This window comes from Salmo trutta, unplaced genomic scaffold, assembly GCF_901001165.1.
Source record: "Salmo trutta unplaced genomic scaffold, fSalTru1.1, whole genome shotgun sequence".
NCBI lineage: Eukaryota > Metazoa > Chordata > Actinopteri > Salmoniformes > Salmonidae > Salmo > Salmo trutta.
Window position 1 is genome coordinate 161,490 of NW_021822689.1, and position 24,965 is coordinate 186,454.

The window sequence follows — 24,965 nt, forward strand, 5'->3', positions numbered from 1 at the left end:
TTGTACCTGGTGGGTTCATTAATAATTTGTGTGAGATTGAGGGCATCAAGCTTGGATTGTAGAATGGCTGGGGTGTTAAGCATGTCCCAGTTTAGGTCGCCTAGTAGCACGAGCTCTGAAGATAGATGGGGGGCAATCAGTTCACATATGGTGTCCAGAGCACAGCTAGGGGCCGAGGGGGGTCTATAGCAGGCGGCAACGGTGAGAGACTTGTTTTTGGAGAGGTGGATTTTTAAAAGTAGAAGTTCAAATTGTTTGGGTACAGACCTGGATAGCAGGACAGAACTCTGCAAGCTATCTCTGCAGTAGATTGCAACACCGCCCCCTTTGGTCGTTCTATCTTGTCTGAAAACGTTGTAGTTAGGGATGAAGATTTCACAGTTTTTGGTGGACTTCCTAAGCCAAGATTCAGACACAGCTAGGACATCCGGGTTGGCAGAGTGTGCTAAAGCAGTGAATAAAACAAACTTAGGGAGGAGGCTTCTAATGTTAACATGCATGAAACCAAGGCTATTACGGTTACAGAAGTCATCAAAAGAGAGCGCCTGGGGAGTAGGTGTGGAGCCAGGCACTGAAGGGCCTGGATTCACCTCTACATCCCCAGCGGAGCAGAGAAGGATAAGTATGAGGGTACGGCTAAAAGCTATAAGAATTGGTCGTCTGTGACGTCCAGAATAGAGAGAAAAAGGAGCAGGTATCTGGGGGCGATAAAATAGCTTCAAGGTATAATGTACAGACAAAGGTATGGTGGGATGTGAGTACAGAGGAGGTAAACCTAGGCATTTAGTGATTATGAGAGAGATATTGTCTCTAGAAATATCATTGAAACCAGAAGATGTCATAGCATGTGTGGGTGGAGGAACTGAGAGGTTGGATAAGGTATAATGAGCAGGGCTAGAGACTCTACAGTGAAATAAGCCAATAAACACTAACCAGAACAGCAATGGACAAGGCATATTGACATTAAGGAGAGGCATGCTTAGCCGAGTGATCAGAGGGTCCAGTGAGAATCAGACAGCTAGCCGGGCCATAGGTAGCAAGCTGGTGGAGGATGGGAGGGAGGTCTGTTTTTAGCCGCCTCGTGCGTTTCCGTCTGTGGGTTAGTGGGGTTCCGTGTGGAAGGGGGGACCTGTCCAAGTTGGCAAAATAGTTAGTTATAGTGGCCCAAGAAAAGTGTCCGACAGACCTATTCAGATCGCAGCCGAAAAGACAGCTAACGATTAGCTGGCCGCAGATGGGCGATCAGGTTACGTCGCGACGGAGGGGCCAGTTGGACAACTCCCTCGGGCAGATAACGTCGGTGATCCAGTCGTGAAGACCCAATGGGGCTCCGCATCGGCAGTAAAACGGGTCAGGATAGGTGAGTTGTAGCCCAGGAGACACTTCAGCTGGCTAGCTCAGGAGTAGCCCACGAGTGGCTGACGGAATTCTTCAGCTGGCTAGCTAGCTAGCTCCGTAATAGTGTGTGTTAATTCCGAGACCGACGTTGCCAATAGTCACTCAGGTAGCAGCTAGTTAGCTGCAAGATCCAGGTGTAAATGTCCTAGTGTAAATGTCCTAGGTGTAAATGTCCAGGTGTAAATGTATTAGAGCGCACCCGGCTAACTAGCTAGCCATTTCACATCGGTTACACCAGCCTAATCTTGGGAGTTGACAGGCTTGAAGTCATAAACAGAGCAATGCTTGAAGCACAGCGAATAGCTGTTGGCAAACGCAGGAAAGTGCTGTTTGAATGAATGCTTACGAGCCTGCTGGTGCCTACCACCGCTCAGTCAGACTGCTGGTGCCTACCACCGCTCAGTCAGACTGCTCTATCAAATATCAAATCATAGACTTAATTATAACATAATAAACACACAGAAATACGAGCCTTAGGTCATTAATATGGTCGAATCCGGAAACTATCATCTCGAAAATATAACGTTTATTTTTTCAGTGAAATACGGAACCGTTACGTATTTTATCTAACGGGTGGCATCCCTAAGTCTAAATATTGCTGTTACATTGCACAACCTTCAATGTTATGTCATAATTACGTAAAATTCTGGCAAATTAGTTCGCAACGAGCCAGGCGGCCCAAACTGTTGCATATACCCTGACTCTGCGCGCAATGAACGCAAGAGAACTGACACAATTTCACCTGGTTAATATTGCCTGCTAACCTGGATTTCTTTTAGCTAAATATGCAGGTTTAAAAATATATACTTCTGTGTATTGATTTTAAGAAAGGCATTGATGTTTATGGTTAGGTACAGCCGTGCAACGATTGTGCTTTTTTCGCAAATGCGCTTTTGTTAAATAATCCCCCGTTTGGCGAAGTTGGCTGTCTTTGTTAGGAAGAAATAATATTCACAGTTCGCAACGAGCCAGGCGGCCCAAACTGCTGCATATTCCCTGACTCTGTTGCAGTGGTGACACATTTTCCCTAGTTAAAAGAAATTCATGTTAGTAGGCAATATTAACTAAATATGCAGGTTTAAAAATATACACTTGTGTATTGATTTTAAGAAAGACATTGATGTTTATGGTTAGGTACACGTTGGAGCAACGATAGTCCTTTTTCGCGATTGTGCACCGTATCGATTATATGCAACGCAGGACAGGCTAGATAAACTAGTAATATCATCAACCATGTGTAGTTAATGAGTGATTATGATTGATTTATAATTATCACTATTACTACTATTATAACTACTACTATTACTACTATTATAACTATTACCATTATTACTACAATAATAACTATTACTACTATTGCTACTATTATAACTACTACTATTACTATTATTATAACTATCACCAGTATTACTACTATAATAACTATTACTACTACTACTATTATTACTATAATAACTATTACTACTATTATAACTATTACTACTATTATAACTATTGCTACTATTATTACTGTTACTACTATTATAACTATTACTATTACTACTATTATAACTATTGCTACTATTATTACTGTTACTATTACTACTATTAAAACTATTACTATTATTGCTATTATTACTATTATAACTATTACTAATATTATAACTATTATAACTACTACTATTATAACTACTATTTACTATTTATTTACTACTATTATTACTATTATAACTATTACTACTATTACTATTACTACTCTTATAATTATTACTACTATTATAACTATTACTACTATTATTACTATTATAACTTCTACTACTATTATAACTTCTATTACTACTATTACTATTATAACTATTATTACTACTATTACTACTATTACTACTATTATAACCACTACTACTATTACTACTATTATAACTTCTACTACTATTATAACTTCTACTACTATTACTACTATTACTACTATTATAACTATTATAACTATTACTGCTCGTATAACATCTACTACAATTATAACTATTACTACAATTATAACTATTACTACTATTATAACTACTTCTACTATTATAACTTCTACTACTATTATAACTTCTACTCTTATTATAACTACTGCTATTATTGCAGTACAATAGTAGTAGTTTTTACTACTATTCTAACTATTGCTATTACTACTACTGCTATTATAACTATTAGTACTAGTATAACTACTACTATTACTACTATTATAACTATGCAACTATTTCTTCTATTATAACTTTACTTCTATTACTACTATTGTAACTAGTACTACTTTTACTACTATTATAATTACTACTAAGATTACTACTATTAGAACTAGTAGCCAAATGAGATTTTTTTAAGTTTATATGCTATGCTAGAGTTATTTGACCATATAACAAAAAAATGAACCCCTAATTTTTCTAACTAATATAACTCTGCCAACTAATATAACTATTCCAACTAATTTAACTACTATCCAGCTAGCTGGCTCCATTCCAGGAGCAGCACATTGTGTACATGTTGGTTTATATTGGGTTATATTATGTTAAATACATCCATTATAATTATTAAAACCTTTTCCAACTAATACACTGGAGTATTGCTATTAATGACTGTGTCTGAGGCTTAAATATTATTATATTACTATTATTATATTAATTAAAGCCTATTTTATTGTCATATATTGTGTTACATATTGTTATTATATTGAATGTAATTATGGAATGTGTCGGATTTTGATTATTAAATGTTATTACATTATTATATATATATATATATATTATACTAATTAAAACTGATGTATCCCCTGTACTAATCAGTTGGGGGGTGCAGACGAGCCGAAGCGTTACTATTCGACCCTGCCAGGACCTCTGAGGACGAGGGGGAGTCAAGGGGGGGCCACGACCAGGAAGAAGGAGGGAGAGGGGGGAGGAGCGGGGGGAGGAGGGGTGAGACATTCCCTCTACCAGTCCCCTCACCTGCTGCTGCTGCAGGGATACAACAAACAGGTACCAACTACACTACCTGACGGATACATGTTGGGATATATGATACAGCAGACAGACAGGTACCAACTATATATATTTAATATATATTGTGTTACATATACAGTATATTTAATATACATAGTGTTATATATACAGTATATATAATATATATTTTTATATTTACAGTATATATAATATATAGTGTTATATATAATATATAGTGTTATATATAATATATAGTGTTATATATACAGTATATTTAGTATATATATATTATATATATTTAATATATATTTATACAGTATATATAATATATATTGTGTTATATATTCCAGGACTGCCTGGTGTACCTGTTGAACAGAGAGCAGCACACTGTGGGTCAGGAGACCCCGTCAGCCCGACCAAACATCTGCCTGTCCTCTCCTGACATCCTGCCACTCCACTGTCGCCTCCACCGCGTCCCTGCCCCCCGTCGCCATTGCAGTACCCCCAACAACAACACCTCCGCAGCCGCCGCCGCCATCACCGGGGACGACCGCTTCTGCGTTGCCGTGGAGCCCATCCCCCACGCGACGGTCCTGGTCAACTTCTCCCGATGCGAGCAATCCACCCAGCTTCGCCATGGCGACCTGCTGTCGTTCGGAGCCCACTACATCTTCCTGTATAAGGACCCAACGGGTGCCAAACCCCTCCCCGCCCAGACGCTGGCACGCCTCCGAACCCTGGGGCAGCTTTACGAGGCTGGGGGAGGGGGGGTGGAGACAGAGGGTGGGACAGAGGGGGGAGGGACCTGTAAGATGTGTGGCTCATTGTTAAAGGACAGGGGGGTGTTGTCCTCCCAAACCGGCCCCCCCGCCAGGCGCAGTTTCAAACCACACCTGGTGAAACCCCGAGGCGGGGGTGTGGGGGGGACAGGCGTCGTAACGACGATCTTGGCGGGACAGAACCAGAAGAGACGCCTACAGCTAGACTTTGAACAGGTAAATAAATACAGGTGTTGTAGAGTAATCAGTCAATGTATTTATCTACAGCTAGACTCTGAACAGGTGTTGTAGAGTAATCAGTCAATATATTTATCTACAGTTAGACTCTGAACAGGTGTTGTAGAGTAATCAGTGAATATATTTATCTACAGTTAGACTCTGAACAGGTGTTGTAGAGTAATCAGTGAATATATTTATCTACAGCTAGACTCTGAACAGGTGTTGTAGAGTAATCAGTCAATGTATTTATCCTGTGTTGTCACTTTGGAAGTCCAGGAATAGTTGCCCCAATGTTTATTGAGTTGAGTTGAACTGAACTGAATCAAACTGAACTGAATCATTTAATTCCGTCAGGCCCACGAGGACGCCCTGGTGAGCAGGATCATGTCTCTGATCGAGCCGGGCGGAGACGATCACAAGTTAGCCCCTGCCTATCTGCTGTGTCTCTGCATACAGCACTCTGCCTCCGCCTTCCCACCAGGCTGCTTCGGCAAACTGCTGCTGAAGATAGTACGATGTATACAGACCATCTCCTGGGTGAGAGGGAGGGGCCTAGACGGAGAGGGAGGGGTTTGGAAGGGGTAGGAGGGGCCTAGAGGGAGAGGGTTTAGAAGGGGTAGGAGAGGTTTAGGTGGAGTGGGAGGGGTTTGGAAAGGGTAGGAGGGGCCTAGAGGGAGTGGGAGGAGTTTGGAAGGGGTAGGAGGGGCCTAGAGGGAGAGGGAGGGGTTTAGAAGGGGTAGGAGAGGTTTAGGTGTAGAGGGGCATGTTATTACTTGTCCTGAGAAACAATAGACCAACTTTCATTAAGAAGTGATGGAAGTTACTGACTCGGATCTGTTGAACTCGTTCAGACAAAATAACAAATATTTTGACTCATTTGGTCAATTTGTTTCAGTAATGCCCAGAGCACGCAGAGCACCCCCTGCCAGCAAACGATAAACTAAAAACTGGACAGAATCATGACTCAGCAAGCCTCTCGTTCACCACAGGGGGCTTATTGGAGCTTTTTGGAGCTTTTCTCAGTCTTTTATTACACAAGGTGTGCTCCAAACAATGTGCATTTGTAATTGCTAGGCACACAAATACGATTACTTATTGATACCTTTGAAACGAAGTCTCGTTGTGGCCACATCCGGACTATATTGTGAACGACTCTTGGCGGAATGCTTGACTGCCGCCAGTGTGATTAGGACAACAGGCCTATCATTTGCGAACTGCAGTATTAAAACACATTCAGTTACGAAAAGTCAGTTAAGAACAAATTGTTCTTTACAATGACGGCCTACCCCGGCCAAACCCAGACGATGCTGGGCCAATTGTGCGCCGCCCTATTGGACTCCCAATCACGGTCGGCTGTGATACAGCCTGGAATCGAACCAGGGACTGTAGTGACGCCTCTTGCACTGAGATGCAGCGCCTTAGACCACTGCGCCACTCAGGAGACAAAGTATCCCCGCAAACGATTTGAGTTCGAGTTTGTTGCGCAGATGCTGTGCATGTTTTGGTTCTACAAAAGCTGTGTCCATCATAACATTCAATAATCAATGAATTGCATTCATTCTTGCGCCATGCGATCAATGATCAGTTGTAAACGTCTTTTTCTTCTCTATGCTGCCTGCAGCATGATCTATTTCCCCTCATGCACATGACAGACTGTTGCTGGTCGGAGCGCGTCTCTGGAGCCGCTGAGCCGGAGGAGCGTGTATTCATCCTGCTGCTGTAGAATTCATGGCTGCCGTCAGGTCAAACCAACGACTAAAATGAACGAGTCACTCGGGAAAAACGAATCATGACTCTGGAGTCGGTAAAAAGAATCATGACTCTGGAGTCGTTTGAAAGAATCATGATTCTGGAGTCGTTTAAAAGCTCTAGTCGTTGACGAAGTGAATATCACTAATAATAAGGGCTTTGTTTTACGGTTTAAGATCATTATTCTGGTTGACTTGCTGAAGGAATTTATCAGATTACAGGATCTGAATGGATTCAACTCTTAGCTGATGCTGTACTTGTAGTATAACTTCAACATCTTATCCACATGATGGGTTAGGATTCAGGGGTTAGGGTTCAGGGGTTAGGATTCAGGGGTTAGGATTCAGGGGTTAGGGTTCAGGGGTTTGGATTGAGGGGTAAGACAGAGTAGAGTAGAGGTTAGGGTTCAGGGGTTAGGGGTTAGGGTTAGACAGAGTAGAGTAGAGGTTAGGGTTCAGGGGTTAGACAGAGAGAGGGTTAGAGTTCAGAGGTTAGGGTTAGACAGAGAGAGGGTTAGGGTTAGACAGAATAGAGTAGGGGTTAGGGTTCAGAGGTTAGGGTTAGACAGAGAGAGGGTTAGGGTTCAGAGGTTAGGGTTAGACAGAGAGAGGGTTAGGGTTCAGAGGTTAGGGTTAGACAGAGAGAGGGTTAGGGTTCAGAGGTTAGACAGAGAGAGGGTTAGGGTTCAGAGGTTAGACAGAGAGCGGGTTAGGGTTCAGAGGTTAGACAGAGAGAAGGTTAGGGTCTCTGGGGTTAGACAGAGTAGAGGTTAGGGTTCAGAGGTTAAACAGAGAGAGGGTTAGGGTTCAGGGGTTAGACAGAGAGAGGGTCAGGGTCTCTGGGGTTAGACAGAGAGAGGGTTAGGGTTAGACAGAGTAGAGTAGGGGTTAGGGTTCAGGGGTTAGACAGAGTAGAGTAGGGGTTAGGGTTCAGGGGTTAGACAGAGTAGAGTAGGGGTTAGGGTTCAGGGGTTAGACAGAGTAGAGTAGAGGTTAGGGTTCAGGGGTTAGACAGAGAGAGGGTTAGGGTTAGACAGAGTAGAGTAGAGTAGGGGTTAGGGTTCAGGGGTTAGACAGAGTAGAGTATGGGTTAGGGTTCAGGGGTTAGACAGAGTAGAGTAGAGTAGGGGTTAGGGTTCAGGGGTTAGACAGAGTAGAGTAGAGGTTAGGGTTCAGGGGTTAGACAGAGTAGAGTAGAGGTTAGGGTTCAGGGGTTAGACAGAGAGAGGGTTAGGGTTAGACAGAGTAGAGTAGAGTAGGGGTTAGGGTTCAGGGGTTAGACAGAGTAGAGTATGGGTTAGGGTTCAGGGGTTAGACAGAGTAGAGTAGAGTAGGGGTTAGGGTTCAGGGGTTAGACAGAGTAGAGTAGGGGTTAGGGTTCAGGGGTTAGACAGAGTAGAGTAGAGGTTAGGGTTCAGGGGTTAGACAGAGAGAGAGAGGGTCAGGGTTCAGAGGTTAGACAGAGAGAGGGTTAGGGTCTCTGGGGTTAGACAGAGAGAGGGTTAGGGTTCAGAGGTTAGACAGAGAGAGGGTCCGGGTCTCTGGGGTTAGACAGAGAGGGGTCAGGGTTCAGAGGTTAGACAGAGAGAGGGTTAGGTTCTCTGGGGTTAGACAGAGACAGGGTTAGGGTTCAGAGGTTAGACAGAGAGAGGGTCCGGGTCTCTGGGGTTAGACAGAGAGGGGTCAGGGTTCAGAGGTTAGACAGAGAGAGGGTTCAGGGTTTCATGGAGAAACAGGTCAAGCCGTTGATGTTTTGTTAATACTTTAACACCCTCTCATCCCTTTCTAGTGCTGTCTGACTATTCAACACCAGGCTTCTCTCCTGTGTTATAGTCACCTACAGTGTTAGTGAGCTAGCAGCAGGCTTCTCTCCTGTGTTATAGTCACCTACAGTGTTAGTGAGCTAGCAGCAGGCTTCTCTCCTGTGTTATAGTCACCTATAGTGTTAGTGAGCTAGCAGCAGGCTTCTCTCCTGTGTTATAGTCACCTACAGTGTTAGTGAGCTAGCAGCAGGCTTCTCTCCTGTGTTATAGTCACCTACAGTGTTAGTGAGCTAGCTGCTAGCAGCAGGCTTCTCTCCTGTGTTATAGTCACCTACAGTGTTAGTGAGCTAGCAGCAGGCTTCTCTCCTGTGTTATAGTCACCTACAGTGTTAGTGAGCTAGCTGCTAGCAGCAGGCTTCTCTCCTGTGTTATAGTCACCTACAGTGTTAGTGAGCTAGCAGCAGGCTTCTCTCCTGTGTTATAGTCACCTACAGTGTTAGTGAGCTAGCAGCAGGCTTCTCTCCTGTGTTATAGTCACCTACAGTGTTAGTGAGCTAGCAGCAGGCTTCTCTCCTGTGTTATAGTCACCTACAGTGTTAGTGAGCTAGCTGCTAGCAGCAGGCTTCTCTCCTGTGTTATAGTCACCTACAGTGTTAGTGAGCTAGCAGCTAGCAGCAGGCTTCTCTCCTGTGTTATAGTCACCTACAGTGTTAGTGAGCTAGCAGCAGGCTTCTCTCCTGTGTTATAGTCACCTACAGTGTTAGTGAGCTAGCAGCAGGCTTCTCTCCTGTGTTATAGTCACCTACAGTGTTAGTGAGCTAGCTGCTAGCAGCAGGCTTCTCTCCTGTGTTATAGTCACCTACAGTGTTAGTGAGCTAGCTGCTAGCAGCAGGCTTCTCTCCTGTGTTATAGTCACCTACAGTGTTAGTGAGCTAGCAGCAGGCTTCTCTCCTGTGTTATAGTCACCTACAGTGTTAGTGAGCTAGCAGCTAGCAGCAGCAGTGGTGACTGTAGACTGTTGTAGTCAGGTTCAGTAAGTCCATTGTTCCCTATGGGCCCTGGCCAAAAGTACTGCACTATATAGGGAATAGGGCTGTGGTCTAAAGTAGTACACTATATAGGGAATAGGGTGCCATAGGGCCCTGGTCTAAAGTAGTGGACTATATAGGGAATAGGGCTCTGGTCTAAAGTAGAACACTATATATGGAATAGGGTTCCATTTGGGGTGTACCCTAAGTCTATTGTAGTCAGGTAAACAAATGATGTGGTGTTTTAATGATTGTTGAGGTCTTTTGTCTGATTAGCCAGCTGATTAATTATGCAGATCTCATTGAGAGGTCAGAGATGCCGTCAATACGCGCCGTAGGAATACAGGAAGCATCCACCTCTCAGAATAAAAGATGCCGCTTCGCTTTAACATACTTTATTCAAAATGTTTCAAATCACATTTCATTCTTTTAAGCCCTTTTTTTATACATCAGCAGTTGTCACAACGTGCTTTACAGAAACCCAGCCTAAAACACCAGAGAGCAGAAGCAATGCAGAGGCCGAAGAAAAGTGTCTAGAAAAATAACCCGGAAGGCATTATTGTTTTTCATTTTGCGTGTGTGTGTGTGTTTATGTGTGTGTTTATGTGTGAAGTTACAGAGAGCTGAGAGAGAGAGAGAGAGAGAGAGAGAGAGAGAGAGACTTTTCTTTCGGAACGTAAGATCCACCTACACACACTGTTAAATCTTTGATGAGCTTCTAATTGCCACGTGTGTGTTTCAGGAGAAGACAAAGGAATTGGCACAGAAGCAAGCTCAGCAGTGAGTATCATATTCCGCCTTGTAGCACTGTGTGGCTGTGTGTGTGTGTGTGTGTGTGTGGCTGTGTGTGTGGCTGTGTGTGTGTGTGTGTGTGTGTGTGTGTGTGTGTGTGTGTGTGTGTGTGTGTGTGTGTGTGTGTGTGTGTGTGTGGCTGTGTGTGTGTGTGGCTGTGTGTGTGTGTGGCTGTGTGTGTGTGTGTGTGTGTGTGTGTGTGTGTGTGTGTGTGTGTGTGTGTGTGTGACCCCTCATTCTCCTCTCTCTCTCATCTCTCTCTTCTTTCTCCTCTCAATTCAATTCAATTTAAGGGGCTTTATTGGCATGGGAAACATATGTTTACATTGCCAAAGCAAGTGAAATAAATAATAAACAAAAGTGAAATAAACAATACAAATTTCCAGTAAACATTACACTCACAACAATTTCAAAAGAATAAAGACATTTCAAATGTCATATTATGTCTATATACAGTGTTGTAACGATGTGCAAATAGTTAAAGTACAAAAGGGAAAATAAATAAACATAAATATGGGTTGTATTTACAATGGTGTTTGTTCTTCACTGGTTGACCTTTTCTTGTGGCAACAGGTCACACATCTTGCTGCTGTGATGGAACACTGTGGTATTTCACCCAGTAGATATGGGAGTTTATCAAAATTGTGTTTGTTTTCTAATTCTTTGTGGGTCTGTGTGATCTGAGGGAAATGTGTGTCTCTAATATGGTTATACATTTGGCAGGAGGTTAGGAAGTGCATCTCAGTTTCTACCTCATATTGTGGACAGTGAACACATAGCCTGTCTTCTCTTGAGAGCCAGGTCTGCCTACGGTGGCTTTTCTCAATAGCAAAGCTATGCTCTCTCTCTCTCTCTCTCTCTCTCTCTCCTCTCTTTCCCCTCTCTCTCCTCTCTCTCCCCTCCTCTCTCTCTCCTCTCCTGTCTCTCTCTCCACTGTCCCATCTTGTCACGACTTCCGCCGAAGTCGGCTCCTCTCATTGGTCGGGCGGCGTTCGGCGGTCGACGTCACCGGCTTTCTAGCCATCGCTGCTCCATTTTTCATTGATCCATTTGTTTTGTCTTGTTCCCTGCACACCTGGTTTTCATTCCCCAATCACACTGCATGTATTTATTCCTCTGTTCCCCCTCATGTCTTTGTGTGAAATTGTTTGTGTTACGTGTTAATTGTTGACGTGCCAGACTGGTTTGCTTATACCGTGTTGTTCACGAAGATGTTTATTGTTAAACATAAATGATTGTGACTGTTTTGCGCGTTTTGCACTTTCGCCTATGGGCTGGAGGTTTTGATGCAGTTGCGTCCATCTGTTGGTTTCTCCTGCCTCAATAAAGTGTGCTTCTGTTCACAACTCTCTGCTCTCCTGCACCTGACTTCGCTACCAGTACGCACACACCTGACACATCTCCTCTCTCCCACCTCTTGCTCTCCTCTCCTGTCTCTCTCTCCTCTTTCCTCACTCCCCTCTCTCCCCTCCTCTCCCCTCTCTCCTCACTCCCCTCCTCTCTCTCTCCTCTTTCCTCACTCTCCTCTCCCCTCTCTCCTTTCTCCCCGCCTCTCTCTCTCCTCTCCTGTCTTTCTCTCCTCTCTCCAGTCAGGACCCGGCCTCCCTATCTCTCCTGTCCATCAGTGATCTGATCCCAGACCTGCAGGTCGTATTCTTCTGGATGTCCAACAGTATAGAGATCCTCTACTTCATCCAACAGAAGGCCCCAGCGTACACACAGGGCATAGAGACGCTCGACTCTAAAGGTACACACTCACAAGGAGAGGGGAGGAAAGAGAGTCTTCTGGGATGTCTAGGTTCAGCAGTCATTATTCACTGTGACATAGAATGTACGGGTCTCTGTCTCTCTCTCTCTCTCTCTCTCTCTCTCTGTCTCTCTCTCTCTCTCTGCCTCTCTCTCTCTCTCTCTGTCTCGGTCTCTCTCTCTGCCTCTCTCTCTCTCTCTCTGTCTCTCTGTCTCTCTCTCTCTGTCTCTGTCTCTCTCTCTGTCTCTGTCTCTCTCTCTCTCTGCCTCTCTCTCTCTCTCTCTGTCTCTGTCTCTGTCTCTCTCTCTCTCTCTGTCTCTGTCTCTCTCTCTGTCTCTGTCTCTCTCTCTGTCTCTGTCTCTCTCTGTCTCTCTCTCTCTCACTCTCACTCTCGCTCTCGCTCTCCTTCTCTTTTTGCTTTCTCTTCTCATCAGTTTTTCAGTGTCAGAAAGTTGTGGAAACTCTCCTTGAGTCCATTACATGAACGGTGTGTAGCTCTGTGACACAAAATCTCAATTTAATTCAATTTAAATTCAAGCTGTAACACAACAAAATATGGAATAAGTCAAGGAGTTTGAATACTTTCTGAAGGCACTGTATATTTTATATTGTTTATACATATATTTATATTCAGGTTCCAAGGAGTCGTTGCTATCGGCGACCATCTCAGCCAATGAGGAGGCTATGACCATCCTGGAGGAAGTGATCATGTACACCTTCCAGCAATGTGTCTACTACATCACCAAGGTAACTGTTACTCTGTACATTACATCATCGTGGTAACCGTTACTCTGTATACTAAATCACCAAGCTAAACATTACTCTCTATACTACATCACCAAGGTAACCATTACTCTCTATACTACATCACCAAGGTAACCATTACTCTCTATACTACATCACCAAGGTAACCATTACTCTCTATACTACATCACCAAGGTAACCATTACTCTCTATACTACATCACCAAGGTAACCATTACTCTCTATACTACATCACCAAGGCAACCGTTACACTCAGAGGGGGTGAGACAGAGGGGTGAGACAGAGAGGAGAGAGACACAGAGAGGAGAGAGTGGGTGACTATATTGTGTCTTGAGCTTGGTCAGGCCAGCTTTAACTTCCTCACAACAGTGTTAGTCAGGAAAGAGTTATCCCACTGAACCTGGACACAATCCATTCACACAGACATCAGGGTGTGTCAGTAGCTCAGCAGGTGGTCCTCTACTCACCACTGAGGATAGAGGTCATGTCTGTCTGTCTCACCACTGAGGATAGAGGTCATGTCTGTCTGTCTGTCTCACCACTGAGGATAGAGGTCATGTCTGTCTGTCTCACCACTGAGGATAGAGGTCATGTCTGTCTAGCTCACCGCTGAGGATAGAGGTCATGTCTGTCTAGCTCACCACTGAGGATAGAGGTCATGTCTGTCTAGCTCACCACTGAGGATAGAGGTCATGTCTGTCTAGCTCACCACTGAGGATAGAGGTCATGTCTGTCTGTCTCACCACTGAGGATAGAGGCCATGTCTGTCTGTCTCACCACTGAGGATAGAGGTCATGTCTGTCTGTCTCACCACTGAGGATAGAGGTCATGTCTGTCTGTCTCACCAAATCAAATCAAATCAAATGTATTTATATAGCCCTTCTTACATCAGCTGATATCTCAAAGTGCTGTACAGAAACCCAGCCTAAAACCCCAAACAGCAAGAAATGCAGGTGTAGAAGCACAGTGGCTAGGAAAAACTCCCTAGAAAGACCAAAACCTAGGAAGAAACCTAGAGAGGAACCAGGCTATGAGGGGTGGCCAGTCCTCTTCTGGCTGTGCCGGGTGGAGATTATAACAGAACATGGCCAAGATGTTCAAATGTTCATAAATGACCAGCATGGTCAAATAATAATAATCATAGTAGTTGTCGAGGGTGCAACAAGTCAGCAACTCAAGAGTAAGTGTCAGTTGGCTTTTTCATAGCCGATCTTTGAGAGTATCTCTACCACTCCTGCTGTCTCTAGAGAGTTGAAAACAGCAGGTCTGGGACAGGTAGCACGTCCGGTGAACAGGTCAGGGTTCCAGCAGGTCTGGGACAGCAGGTCTGGGACAGGTAGCACGTCCGGTGAACAGGTCAGGGTTCCATAGCCGCAGGCAGAACAGTTGAAACTGGAGCCGCAGCACGGCCAGGTGGACTGGGGACAGCAAGGAGTCATCATGCCAGGTAGTCCCGAGGCATGGTCCTAGGGCTCAGGTCCTCCGAGAGAGAGAAAGAAAGAAAGAAAGAAAGAAAGAAAGAAAGAAAGAGAGAAAGAGAGAATTAGAGAGAGCATACTTAAATTCACACAGGACACCGGATAAGACAAGAGAAATACTCCAGATGTAACAGACTGACCCTAGCCCCCCGACACATAAACTACTGCAGCATAAATACTGGAGGCTGAGACAGGAGGGGTCAGGAGACACTGTGGCCCCATCCGATGAAACCCCCGGACAGGGCCAAACAGGCAGGATATAACGCCACCCACTTTGCCAAAGCACAGCCCCCACACCACTGGAGGGATATCTCCAACCACCAACTTACCATCCTGAGACAAGGCCGAGTATAGCCCACAAAGATCTCCGCCACGGCACAACCCAAGGGGCGGGCGCCAACCCAGACAGGAAGACCACGTCAGTGACTCAACCCACTCAAGTGACGCACCCCTCCCAGGGACGGCATGGAAGAACACCAGTAAGCCAGTGACTCAGCCCTTGTAATAGGGTTATAGGCAGAGAATCCCAGTGGAGAGAGGGAAACCGGCCAGGCAGAGACAGCAAGGGCGGTTCGTTGCTCCAGCCTTTCCGTTCACCTTCACACCCCTGGGCCAGACTACACTTAATCATAGGACCTACTGAAGAGATGAGTCTTCAGTAAAGACTTAAAGGTTGAGACTGAGTCTGCGTCTCTCACATGGGTAGGCAGACCATTCCATAAAAATGGAGCTCTATAGGAGAAAGCCCTACCTCCAGCCGTTTGCTTAGAAATTCTAGGGACAATTAGGAGGCCTGCGTCTTGTGACCGTAGCATACGTGTAGGTATGTACGGCAGGACCAAATCGGAAAGATGGGTAGGAGCAAGCCCATGCAATGCTTTGTAGGTTAGCAGTAAAACCTTGAAATCAGCCCTTGCCTTAACAGGAAGCCAGTGTAGGGAGGCTAGCACTGGAGTAATATGATCACATTTTTTGGTTCTAGTCAGGATTCTAGCAGCCGTATTTAGCACTAACTGAAGTTTATTTAGTGCTTTATCCGGGTAGCCGGAAAGTAGAGCATTGCAGTAGTCCAACCTAGAAGTAACAAAAGCATGGATTAATTTTTCTGCATCACTTTTGGACAGAAAGTTTCAGATTTTTGCAGTGTTACGTAGATGGAAAAAAGTTGTCCTTGAAACAGTTTTGATATGTTCTTCAAAAGAGAGATCAGGGTCCAGAATAACGCCGAGGTCCTTCACAGTTTTATTTGAGACAACTGTACAACCATCCAGATTAATTGTCAGATTCAACAGAAGATCTCTTTGTTTCTTGGGACCTAGAACAAGCATCTCTGTTTTGTCCGAGTTTAAAAGTAGAAAGTTTGCAGCCATCCACTTCCTTATGTCTGAAACACAGGCTTCTAGCGAGGGCAATTTTGGGGCTTCACCATGTTTCATTGAAATGTACAGCTGTGTGTCATCTGCATAGCAGTGAAATTTAACATTATGTTTTCGAATGACATCCCCAAGAGGTAAAATATATAGTGAAAACAATAGTGGTCCTAAAACGGAACCTTGAGGAACACCGAAATGTACAGTTGATTTGTCAGAGGACAAACCATTCACAGAGACAAACTGATATCTTTCCGACAGATAAGATCTAAACCAGGCCAGAACTTGTCCATGTAGACCAATTTGGGTTTCCAATCTCTCCAAAAGAATGTGGTGATCGATGGTATCAAAAGCAGCACTAAGATCTAGGAGCACGAGGACAGATGCAGAGCCTCGGTCTGACGTCATTAAAAGGTCATTTACCACCTTCACAAGTGCAGTCTCAGTGCTATGATGGGGTCTAAAACCAGACTGAAGCGTTTCGTATACATTGTTTGTCTTCAGGAAGGCAGTGAGTTGCTGCGCAACAGCTTTTTCTAAGATTTTTGAGAGGAATGGAAGATTCGATATAGGCCAATAGTTTTTTATAATTTCTGGGTCAAGATTTGACTTTTTCAAGAGAGGCTTTATTACTGCCACTTTTAGTGAGTTTGGTACACATCCGGTGGATAGAGAGCCATTTATTATGTTCAACATAGGAGGGCCAAGCACAGGAAGCATCTCTTTCAGTAGTTTAGTTGGAATAGGGTCCAGTATGCAGCTTGAAGGTTTAGAGGCCATGATTATTTTCATCATTGTGTCAAGAGATATGGTACTAAAACACTTTAGTGTCTTCCTTGATCCTAGGTCCTGGCAGACTTGTACAGACTCAGGACAACTGAGCTTTGGAGGAATACGCAGATTTAAAGAGGAGTCCGTAATTTGCTTTCTAATGATCATGATCTTTTCCTCAAAGAAGTTAATGAATTCATTACTGCTGAAGTGAAAGCCATCCTCTCTTGGGGAATGCTGCTTTTTAGTTAGCTTTGCGACAGTATCAAAAATACATTTCCGATTGTTCTTATTTTCCTCAGTTAAGTTGGAAAAATAGGATGATCGAGCAGCAGTGAGGGCTCTTCGATACTGCACGGTACTGTCTTTCCAAGCTAGTCGGAAGACTTCCAGTTTGGTGTGGCGCCATTTCCGTTCCAATTTTCTGGAAGCTTGTTTCAGAGCTTGTGTATTTTCTGTATACCAGGGAGCTAGTTTCTTATGACAAATGTTTTTAGTTTTTAGGGGTGCAACTGCATCTAGGGTATTGCGCAAGGTTAAATTGAGTTCCTCAGTTAGGTGGTTAACTGATTTGTGTCCTCTGACGTCCTTGGGCAGGCAGAGGGAGTCTGGAAGGGCATCAAGGAATCTTTGGGTTGTCTGAGAATTTATAGCACGAATTTTAATGGTCCTTGTTTGGGGTCTGAGCAAATTATTTGTTGCAATTGCAAACGGAATAAAATGGTGGTCCGATAGTCCAGGATTATGAGGAAAAACATTAAGATCCACAACATTTATTCCATGGGACAGAACTAGATCCAGAGTATGACTGTGGCAGTGAGTAGGTCCAGAGACATGTTGGACAAAACCCACTGAGTCGATGATGGCTCTGAATGCCTTTTGGAGTGGGTCTGTGGACTTTTCCATGTGAATATTAAAGTCACCAAAAATTTGAATATAATCTGCGATGACTACAAGGTCCGATAGGAATTTAGGGAACTCAGTGAGGAACGCTGCATATGGCCCAGGAGGCCTGTAAACAGTAGCTATAAAAAGTGATTGAGTAGGCTGCATAGATTTCATGACTAGAAGCTCAAAAGACGAAAATGTCGTTGTTTTTTTTTTGTAAATTGAAATTTGCTATCGTAAATGTTAGCAACACCTCCGCCTTTGCGGGATGCGCGGGGGATATGGTCACTAGTGTAACCAGGGGGTGAGGCCTCATTTAACACAGTAAATTCATCAGGCTTAAGCCATGTTTCAGTCAGGCCAATCACATCAAGATTATGATCAGTGATTAGTTCATTGACTATAACTGCCTTTGAAGTGAGGGATCTAACATTAAGTAGCCCTATTTTGAGATGTGAGGTATCACAATCTCTTTCAATAATGACAGGAATGGAGGAGGTCTTTATTCTAGTGAGATTGCTAAGGCGAACACCGCCATCTTTAATTTTGCCCAACCTAGGTCGAGGCACAGACACGGTCTCAATGGGGATAGCTGAGCTGACTACACTGACTGTGCTAGTGGCAGACTCCACTAAGCTGGCAGGCTGGCTAACAGCCTGCTGCCTGGCCAGCACCTTATTTCATTGTGGAGTTAGAGGAGTTAGAGCCCTGTCTATGTTCGTAGATAAGATGAGAGCACCCCTCCAGCTGGGATGGAGTCCGTCACTCCTCAACAGGCCAAGCTTGGTCCTGTTTGTGTGTGAGTCCTAGAAAGAGGGCCAATTATCTACAAATTCAATCTTTTGGGAGGGGCAGAAAACTGTTTCCAACCAGCGATTGAGTTGTGAGACTGCTGTAGAGCTCATCACTCCCCCTAACTGGGAGGGGGCCAGAGACAATTAATCGATGCCGACACATCTTTCTAGCTGATTTACATGCTGAAGCTATGTTGCGCTTGGTGACCTCTGACTGTTTCATCCTAACATCGTTGGTGCCGACGTGGATAACAATATCTCTATACTCTCTACACTCGCCAGTTTTAGTTTTAGCCAGCACCATCTTCAGATTAGCCTTAACGTTGATAGCCCTGCCCCCTGGTAAACAGTGTATGATCGCTGGATGATTAGTTTTAAGTCTAATACTGCGGGTAATGGAGTCGCCAATGACTAGGGTTTTCAATTTGTCAGAGCTAATGGTGAGAGGCTTCGGCGTCTCAGACCCCATAACGGGAGGAGTAGAGACCAGAAAAGTCTCGGCCTCTGACTCCGACTCGTTTAATGGGGAGAACCGATTGAAAGTTTCTGTCGGCTGAATAAGCGACACCGGTTGAGAATTCCTACAGCGTTTCCCTCCAGAAGCCATGAGAAAGTTGTCCGGCTGCGGGGACCGTGCGAGGGGGTTTATACTAACGTTACTATCTGTACTTACTGGTGGCACAGACGCTGTTTCATCCTTTCCTACACTGAAATTACCCTTGCCTAACGATTGAGTCTGAAGCTGGGCTTGCAGCACAGCTATCCTCGCCGTAAGGCGATCGTTCTCCTGTATATTATGAGTACAACGACTGCAATTAGAAGGCATCATGTTAATGTTACTTAGCTTCGGCTGTTGGAACTCCTGCCGAACCATGTCCAGATAAAACCTCCGGAGTGAAAAAGTTGAAGGAAAAAAGTTGAGTGAAGGAAAAACGAAATATATATATAAAAATATAATATAAACGGTAATCAAAAAGTAAAAACCGTGAGGATAGAGGTCATGTCTGTCTAGCTCACCACTGAGGATAGAGGTCATGTTTGTCTAGCTCACCACTGAGGATAGAGGTCATGTCTGTCTAGCTCACCACTGAGGATAGAGGTCATGTTTGTCTAGCTCACCACTGAGGATAGAGGTCATGTCTGTCTAGCTCACCACTGAGGATAGAGGTCATGTCTGTCTAGCTCACCACTGAGGATAGAGGTCATGTCTGTCTAGCTCACCACTGAGGATAGAGGTCATGTCTGTTGGAAGCTAATGTGTGTGTAGCTAACTTGTGTATGTAGCTGACGTGTGCGTGTGTTGCTAACATGTGTGTAGCTAAGTTGTGTGTAGCTAACTTGTGTGTGTGTGTAGCTAACTTGTTTGTAGCTAACGTGTGTAGCTAACTTGTATGTAGCTAATGTGTGTGTAGCTAACTTGTGTGTAGCTAACGTGTGTAGTTAACGTGTGTATAGCTAATGTGTGTGTGTGTAGCTAATGTGTGTGTGTGTAGCTAACGTGTGTGTAGCTAACGTGTGTGTAGCTAACGTGTGTGTAGCTAACATGTGTGTGTGTGTGTGTGTAGCTAACTTGTGTGTGTAGATAACATGTGTGTGTAGATAACATGTGTGTGTAGCTAACATGTGTGTAGCTAACATGTGTGCAGCTAACATGTGTGTGTGTGTGTAGCTAACTTGTGTGTGTAGCTAACATGTGTGTGTAGCTAACTTGTGTGTGTAGCTAACTTGTGTGTAGCTAACTTGTGTGTAGCTAACATGTGTGTAGCTAACATGTGTGTAGCTAACATGTGTGTGTGTGTAGCTAACTTGTGTGTGTGTGTGTAGCTAACATGTGTGTAGCTAACATGTGTGTAGCTAACATGTGTGTGTAGCTAACATGTGTGTGTAGCTAACGTGTGTGTAGCTAACGTGTGTGTAGCTAACTTGTGTGTAGCTAACTTGTGTGTAGCTAACTTGTGTGTAGCTAACGTGTGTGTGTGTAGCTAACTTGTGTGTGTAGCTAAGTTGTGTGTGTAGCTAACGTGTGTGTGTGTGTGTAGCTAACTTGTGTGTAGCTAACGTGTGTGTGTAGCTAACTTGTGTGTAGCTAAGGGGGCCCAATAAAATTATAAAATATTTTCTATTGTGTTTATTTCTATTGTGTGTCTGTGTGTGTGTGTGTGTGTGTGTGTCTAATTTGTGTGTGTTCCAGTCCCTGTACGTAGTACTTCCTGGTCTGCTGGACTGTAACCCGTTCCCAGTGGACAGCTCTGAACCCTGCTGGAGAGGAGGTACAGGGTTTCCTGAGCCCGTACGCAGGGTCCTGCAGGTACCATACACACACACACACACACACACACACACACACACACACGCACATACGTTAGACACACACACACACACACACACACATATATATGATTCCTGCATGGAATATATTTGGCATTATACAGTTTTACATTTCTGTCACTTTGGTGTGTGTGTGTGTGTGTGTGTGTGTGTGTGTGTGTGTGTGTGTGTGTCCAGGTGTTCCAGTGCAGTCAGGAGTTACTCCAGGGGTACCAGGTCCACTCAGAGGTCCAGGCCCAGATGTTCTCCTACCTCTTCTTCTTCTCTAACGTATCTCTCTTCAACCAGCTCATGGACAAGGGTGAGGCACACGTGGACGCACACACACACACACACACACACACACACATTTACATTTCATTTGACATTTTAGTAATTTATCGAGAGCGACTTCCAGTTAGTGCATTCATCTTGAGATAGCTAGGTGAGACAACCACATCTCAGTCATAGTAAGTACATTTTCCTCATTAAGGTAGTTATCAGCAAGGTCAGAGCTAGAAGGAAAAAGTCAAGTGTTATTTCACGAAAGGCAAGGCTGTGTTTTTTTTGTGTGCTGTGGGATGATTTAAGACACTCTTTGAAGAGGCAGGGTTTCAGATGCTTTCAGAAGATGGGCAGGGACTTTCCTGTCCTAACATCGGGGGGAAGATGGGCAGGGACTTTCCTGTCCTAACATCAGGGGGAAGATGGGCAGGGACTTTCCTGTCCTAACATCAGGGGGAAGATGGGCAGGGACTTTCCTGTCCTAACATCGGGGGGAAGATGGGCAGGGACTTTCCTGTCCTAACATCAGGGGGAAGATGGGCAGGGACTTTCCTGTCCTAACATCGGGGGGAAGATGGGCAGGGACTCTTCTGTTCTAACATCAGGGGGAAGATGGGCAGGGACTCTCCTGTTCTAACATCAGGGGGAAGATGGGCAGGGATTCTCCTGTTCTAACATCAGGGGGAAGATGGGCAGGGACTTTCCTGTTCTAACATCAGGGGGAAGATGGGCAGGGACTTTCCTGTTCTAACATCAGGGGGAAGATGGGCAGGGACTCTCCTGTCCTAACATCAGGGGGAAGATGGGCAGTGACTCTCCTGTCCTACCTTCAGGGGGTAGATGGGTAGGGACTTTCCTGTCCTAGCTTCAGGGGGAAGATGGGCAGGGACTCTCCTGTCCTAACATCAGGGGGAAGATGGGCAGGGACTCTCCTGTCCTAACATCAGGGGGAAGATGGGCAGGGACTCTCCTGTCCTACCTTCAGGGGGTAGATGGGTAGGGACTCTCCTGTCCAAACTTCAGGGGGTAGATGGGCAGGGACTCTCCTGTCCTTATTTCAGGGGGAAGATGGGCACAGACTTTCCCATCCTAACATCAGGGGGAAGATGGGCAGGGACTCTCCTGTTCTAACATCGGGGGGAAGATGGGCAGGGACTTTCCTGTCCTAACATCGGGGGGAAGATGGGCAGGGACTCTCTTGTCCTAACTTCAGGGGGAAGATGGGCAGGGACTCTCCTGTTCTAACATCGGGGGGAAGATGGGCAGGGACTCTCCTGTCCTAACTTCAGGGGGAAGATGGGCAGGGACTCTCCTGTCCTAACATCGGGGGGAAGATGGGCAGGGACAGCTCTGTTTGTGAGTGGTCAACCTGGGGACAGTGAGACTGAGATGCGCATTCAGGAGAATTCAAAATGTTTTTCTTTCAGCCTTTGAATGAATACAACGTTACCCGGTTGGAATATTATCGCTATTTTACGAGAAAAATAGCATAAAAATTGATTTTAAACAGCGTTTGACATGCTTCTAAGTACGGTAATGGAATATTTTGACATTTTTTGTCACGAAATGCGCTCGCGCGTCACCCTTCGGATAGTGACCTGAACGCACAAACAAAACGGAGCTATTTGAATATAACTATGGATTATTTGGAACCAAAACAACATTTGTTGTTGAAGTAGAAGTCCTGGGAGTGCATTCTGATGAAGAACAGCAAAGGTAATCCAATTTTTCTAATAGTAATTCTGAGTTTAGTGAGTCCCAAACTTGGTGGGTGTCAAAATAGCTAGCCGTGATGGCCGAGCTATGTACTCAGAATATTGCAAAATGTGCTTTCGCCGAAAAACTATTTTAAAATCTGACACCGCGATTGCATAAAGGAGTTCTGTATCTAAAATTCTTAAACTAATTGTTTTGTATTTTGTCAACGTTTATCATGAGTAATTTAGTAAATTCACCGGAAGTTTTCGGTGGCTATGCTAGTTCTGAACATCACATGCTAATGTAAAAAGCAGTTTTTTGATATAAATATGAACTTGATTGAACAAAACATGCATGTATTGTATAACATAATGTCCTAGGAGTGTCATCTTATGAAGATCATCAAAGGTTAGTGCTGCATTTAGCTGTGGTTTTGGTTTTTGTGACATATATGCTTGCTTTGAAAATGGCTGTGTGATTATTTTTGGCAGGGTACTCTCCTGACATAATCTAATGTTTTGCTTTCGCTGTAAAGCCTTTTTGAAGTCGGACAATGTGGTTAGATTAACGAGAGTCTTGTCTTTAAAATGGTGTAAAATAGTCATATGTTTGAGAAATTGAAGTTATAGCATTTTTGAGGTATTTGTATTTCGCACCACGCGATTCCACTGGCTGTTGACTAGGTAGCCCAGGGAAGTTAACACTTTTTTTGGTTACTTCTTGATTCCATATGTGTTATTTCATAGTTTTGATGTCTTCACTTGTCACGTTCGTCGTAAGGATGGGACCAAGGCGCAGCGGGAATGTGTATGCTCATCTTCTTTATTATGAAGAAAACCAAAACAAACACTTAACCTCTCTGGCGCAGGTGGGACGAATTCGTCCCACCTACGTAACAGCCACCTGAATTCAGTGGCGCGATTTTTGAATCGTTTGAAATACTATTACTTAAATTTCTCAAACATATGACTATTTTACAGCTATTTAAAGACAAGACTCTCGTTAATCTAACCACACTGTCCGATTTCAAAAAGGCTTTACAACAAAAGGAAAACATTAGATTATGTCAGGAGAGTGCCCAGCCAGAAATAATCAGACACCCATTTTTCAAGCTAGCATAGAATGTCACAAAAACCTAAACCACAGCTAAATGCAGCACTAACCTTTTATGATCTTCATCAGAGGACACACCTAGGACATTATGTTATACAATACATGCATGTCTGTTCAATCAAGTTCATATTTATATCAAAAAACAGCTTTTTACATTAGCATGTGACGTTCAGAAAAAGCATACCCCCGCAAACTTCCGGGGAATTTACTAACAGTTTGCTAAATTACTCACGATAAACGTTCACAAAAAGCATAACAATTATTTTAAGAATTATAGATACATTACTCCTCTATGCACTCGATATGTCCGATTTTAAAATAGCTTTTCGGATGAAGCACATTTTGCAATATTATAAGTACATAGCCCAGCCATCACGGGCTAGCTATTTAGACACCCGGCAAGATTAGCCTTCACCAAAAGCACATTTCCTATAAGAAAAATGTTATTACCTTTCTTGTTCTTCGTCAGAATGCACTCCCAGGACTTCTACTTCAATAACAAATGTAGGTTTGGTCCCAAATAATCCATCGTTATGTTCCATCAACGACGTTTTGTTCTTGCGTTCTAGACACTATCCCAAAGGCAAATCACGGCCACGAGCATGGCGCATTACGTGACAAAAAAATTCTAAATATTCCATTACCGTACTTCGAAGCATGTCAACCGCTGTTTAAAACCAATTTTTATGCCATTTATCTCGTAGAAAAGCGATAATATTCCGACCGGGAATCTGCAATGAGCCTAAACAGCCGAATGAAATTTCTCCACGGGGGCGAATCGTGCATGCGCCTCATTCAATGACCCTCTGATCGGCCACTTGGCAAAGGCGATAATCTGTTTCAGCCAGAGGCCACCTCGTCATCGTTCAGGTTTTTCCCGGGTTCTGAGAGCCTATTGGAGCCCTAGGAATTGTCACGTTACAGCTAAGATCCTTACTCTTCAATAAACAGATGCAAGACGCACGACTCCTTGTCAGACAGGCCACTTCCTGCATGAAACTTTGTCAGGTTTTTGCCTGTTCTGTTATACTCACAGACACCATTCAAACAGTTTTAGAAACTTTAGGGT

The 24,965-nt window shown here is 44.2% G+C and overlaps 1 protein-coding gene across 1 annotated transcript in view; it reads left to right on the forward strand.

Moving 5' to 3' along the window:
* The window catches only part of LOC115183497 (ras-associating and dilute domain-containing protein), a 41,617-nt gene extending 20,298 nt beyond the window's left edge, over nucleotides 1-21,319 (forward strand). The window contains exons 6-14 of the mRNA XM_029744704.1: nucleotides 4,200-4,388; nucleotides 4,703-5,347; nucleotides 5,705-5,887; nucleotides 10,632-10,669; nucleotides 12,271-12,428; nucleotides 13,063-13,175; nucleotides 20,685-20,801; nucleotides 20,999-21,122; nucleotides 21,294-21,319. Of these exons, the coding sequence (XP_029600564.1) occupies nucleotides 4,200-4,388; nucleotides 4,703-5,347; nucleotides 5,705-5,887; nucleotides 10,632-10,669; nucleotides 12,271-12,428; nucleotides 13,063-13,175; nucleotides 20,685-20,801; nucleotides 20,999-21,122; nucleotides 21,294-21,319 (1,593 nt within the window). The remainder of the gene's footprint in view (nucleotides 1-4,199; nucleotides 4,389-4,702; nucleotides 5,348-5,704; nucleotides 5,888-10,631; nucleotides 10,670-12,270; nucleotides 12,429-13,062; nucleotides 13,176-20,684; nucleotides 20,802-20,998; nucleotides 21,123-21,293) is intronic.
* Nucleotides 21,320-24,965: the final 3,646 nt, after the last annotated feature.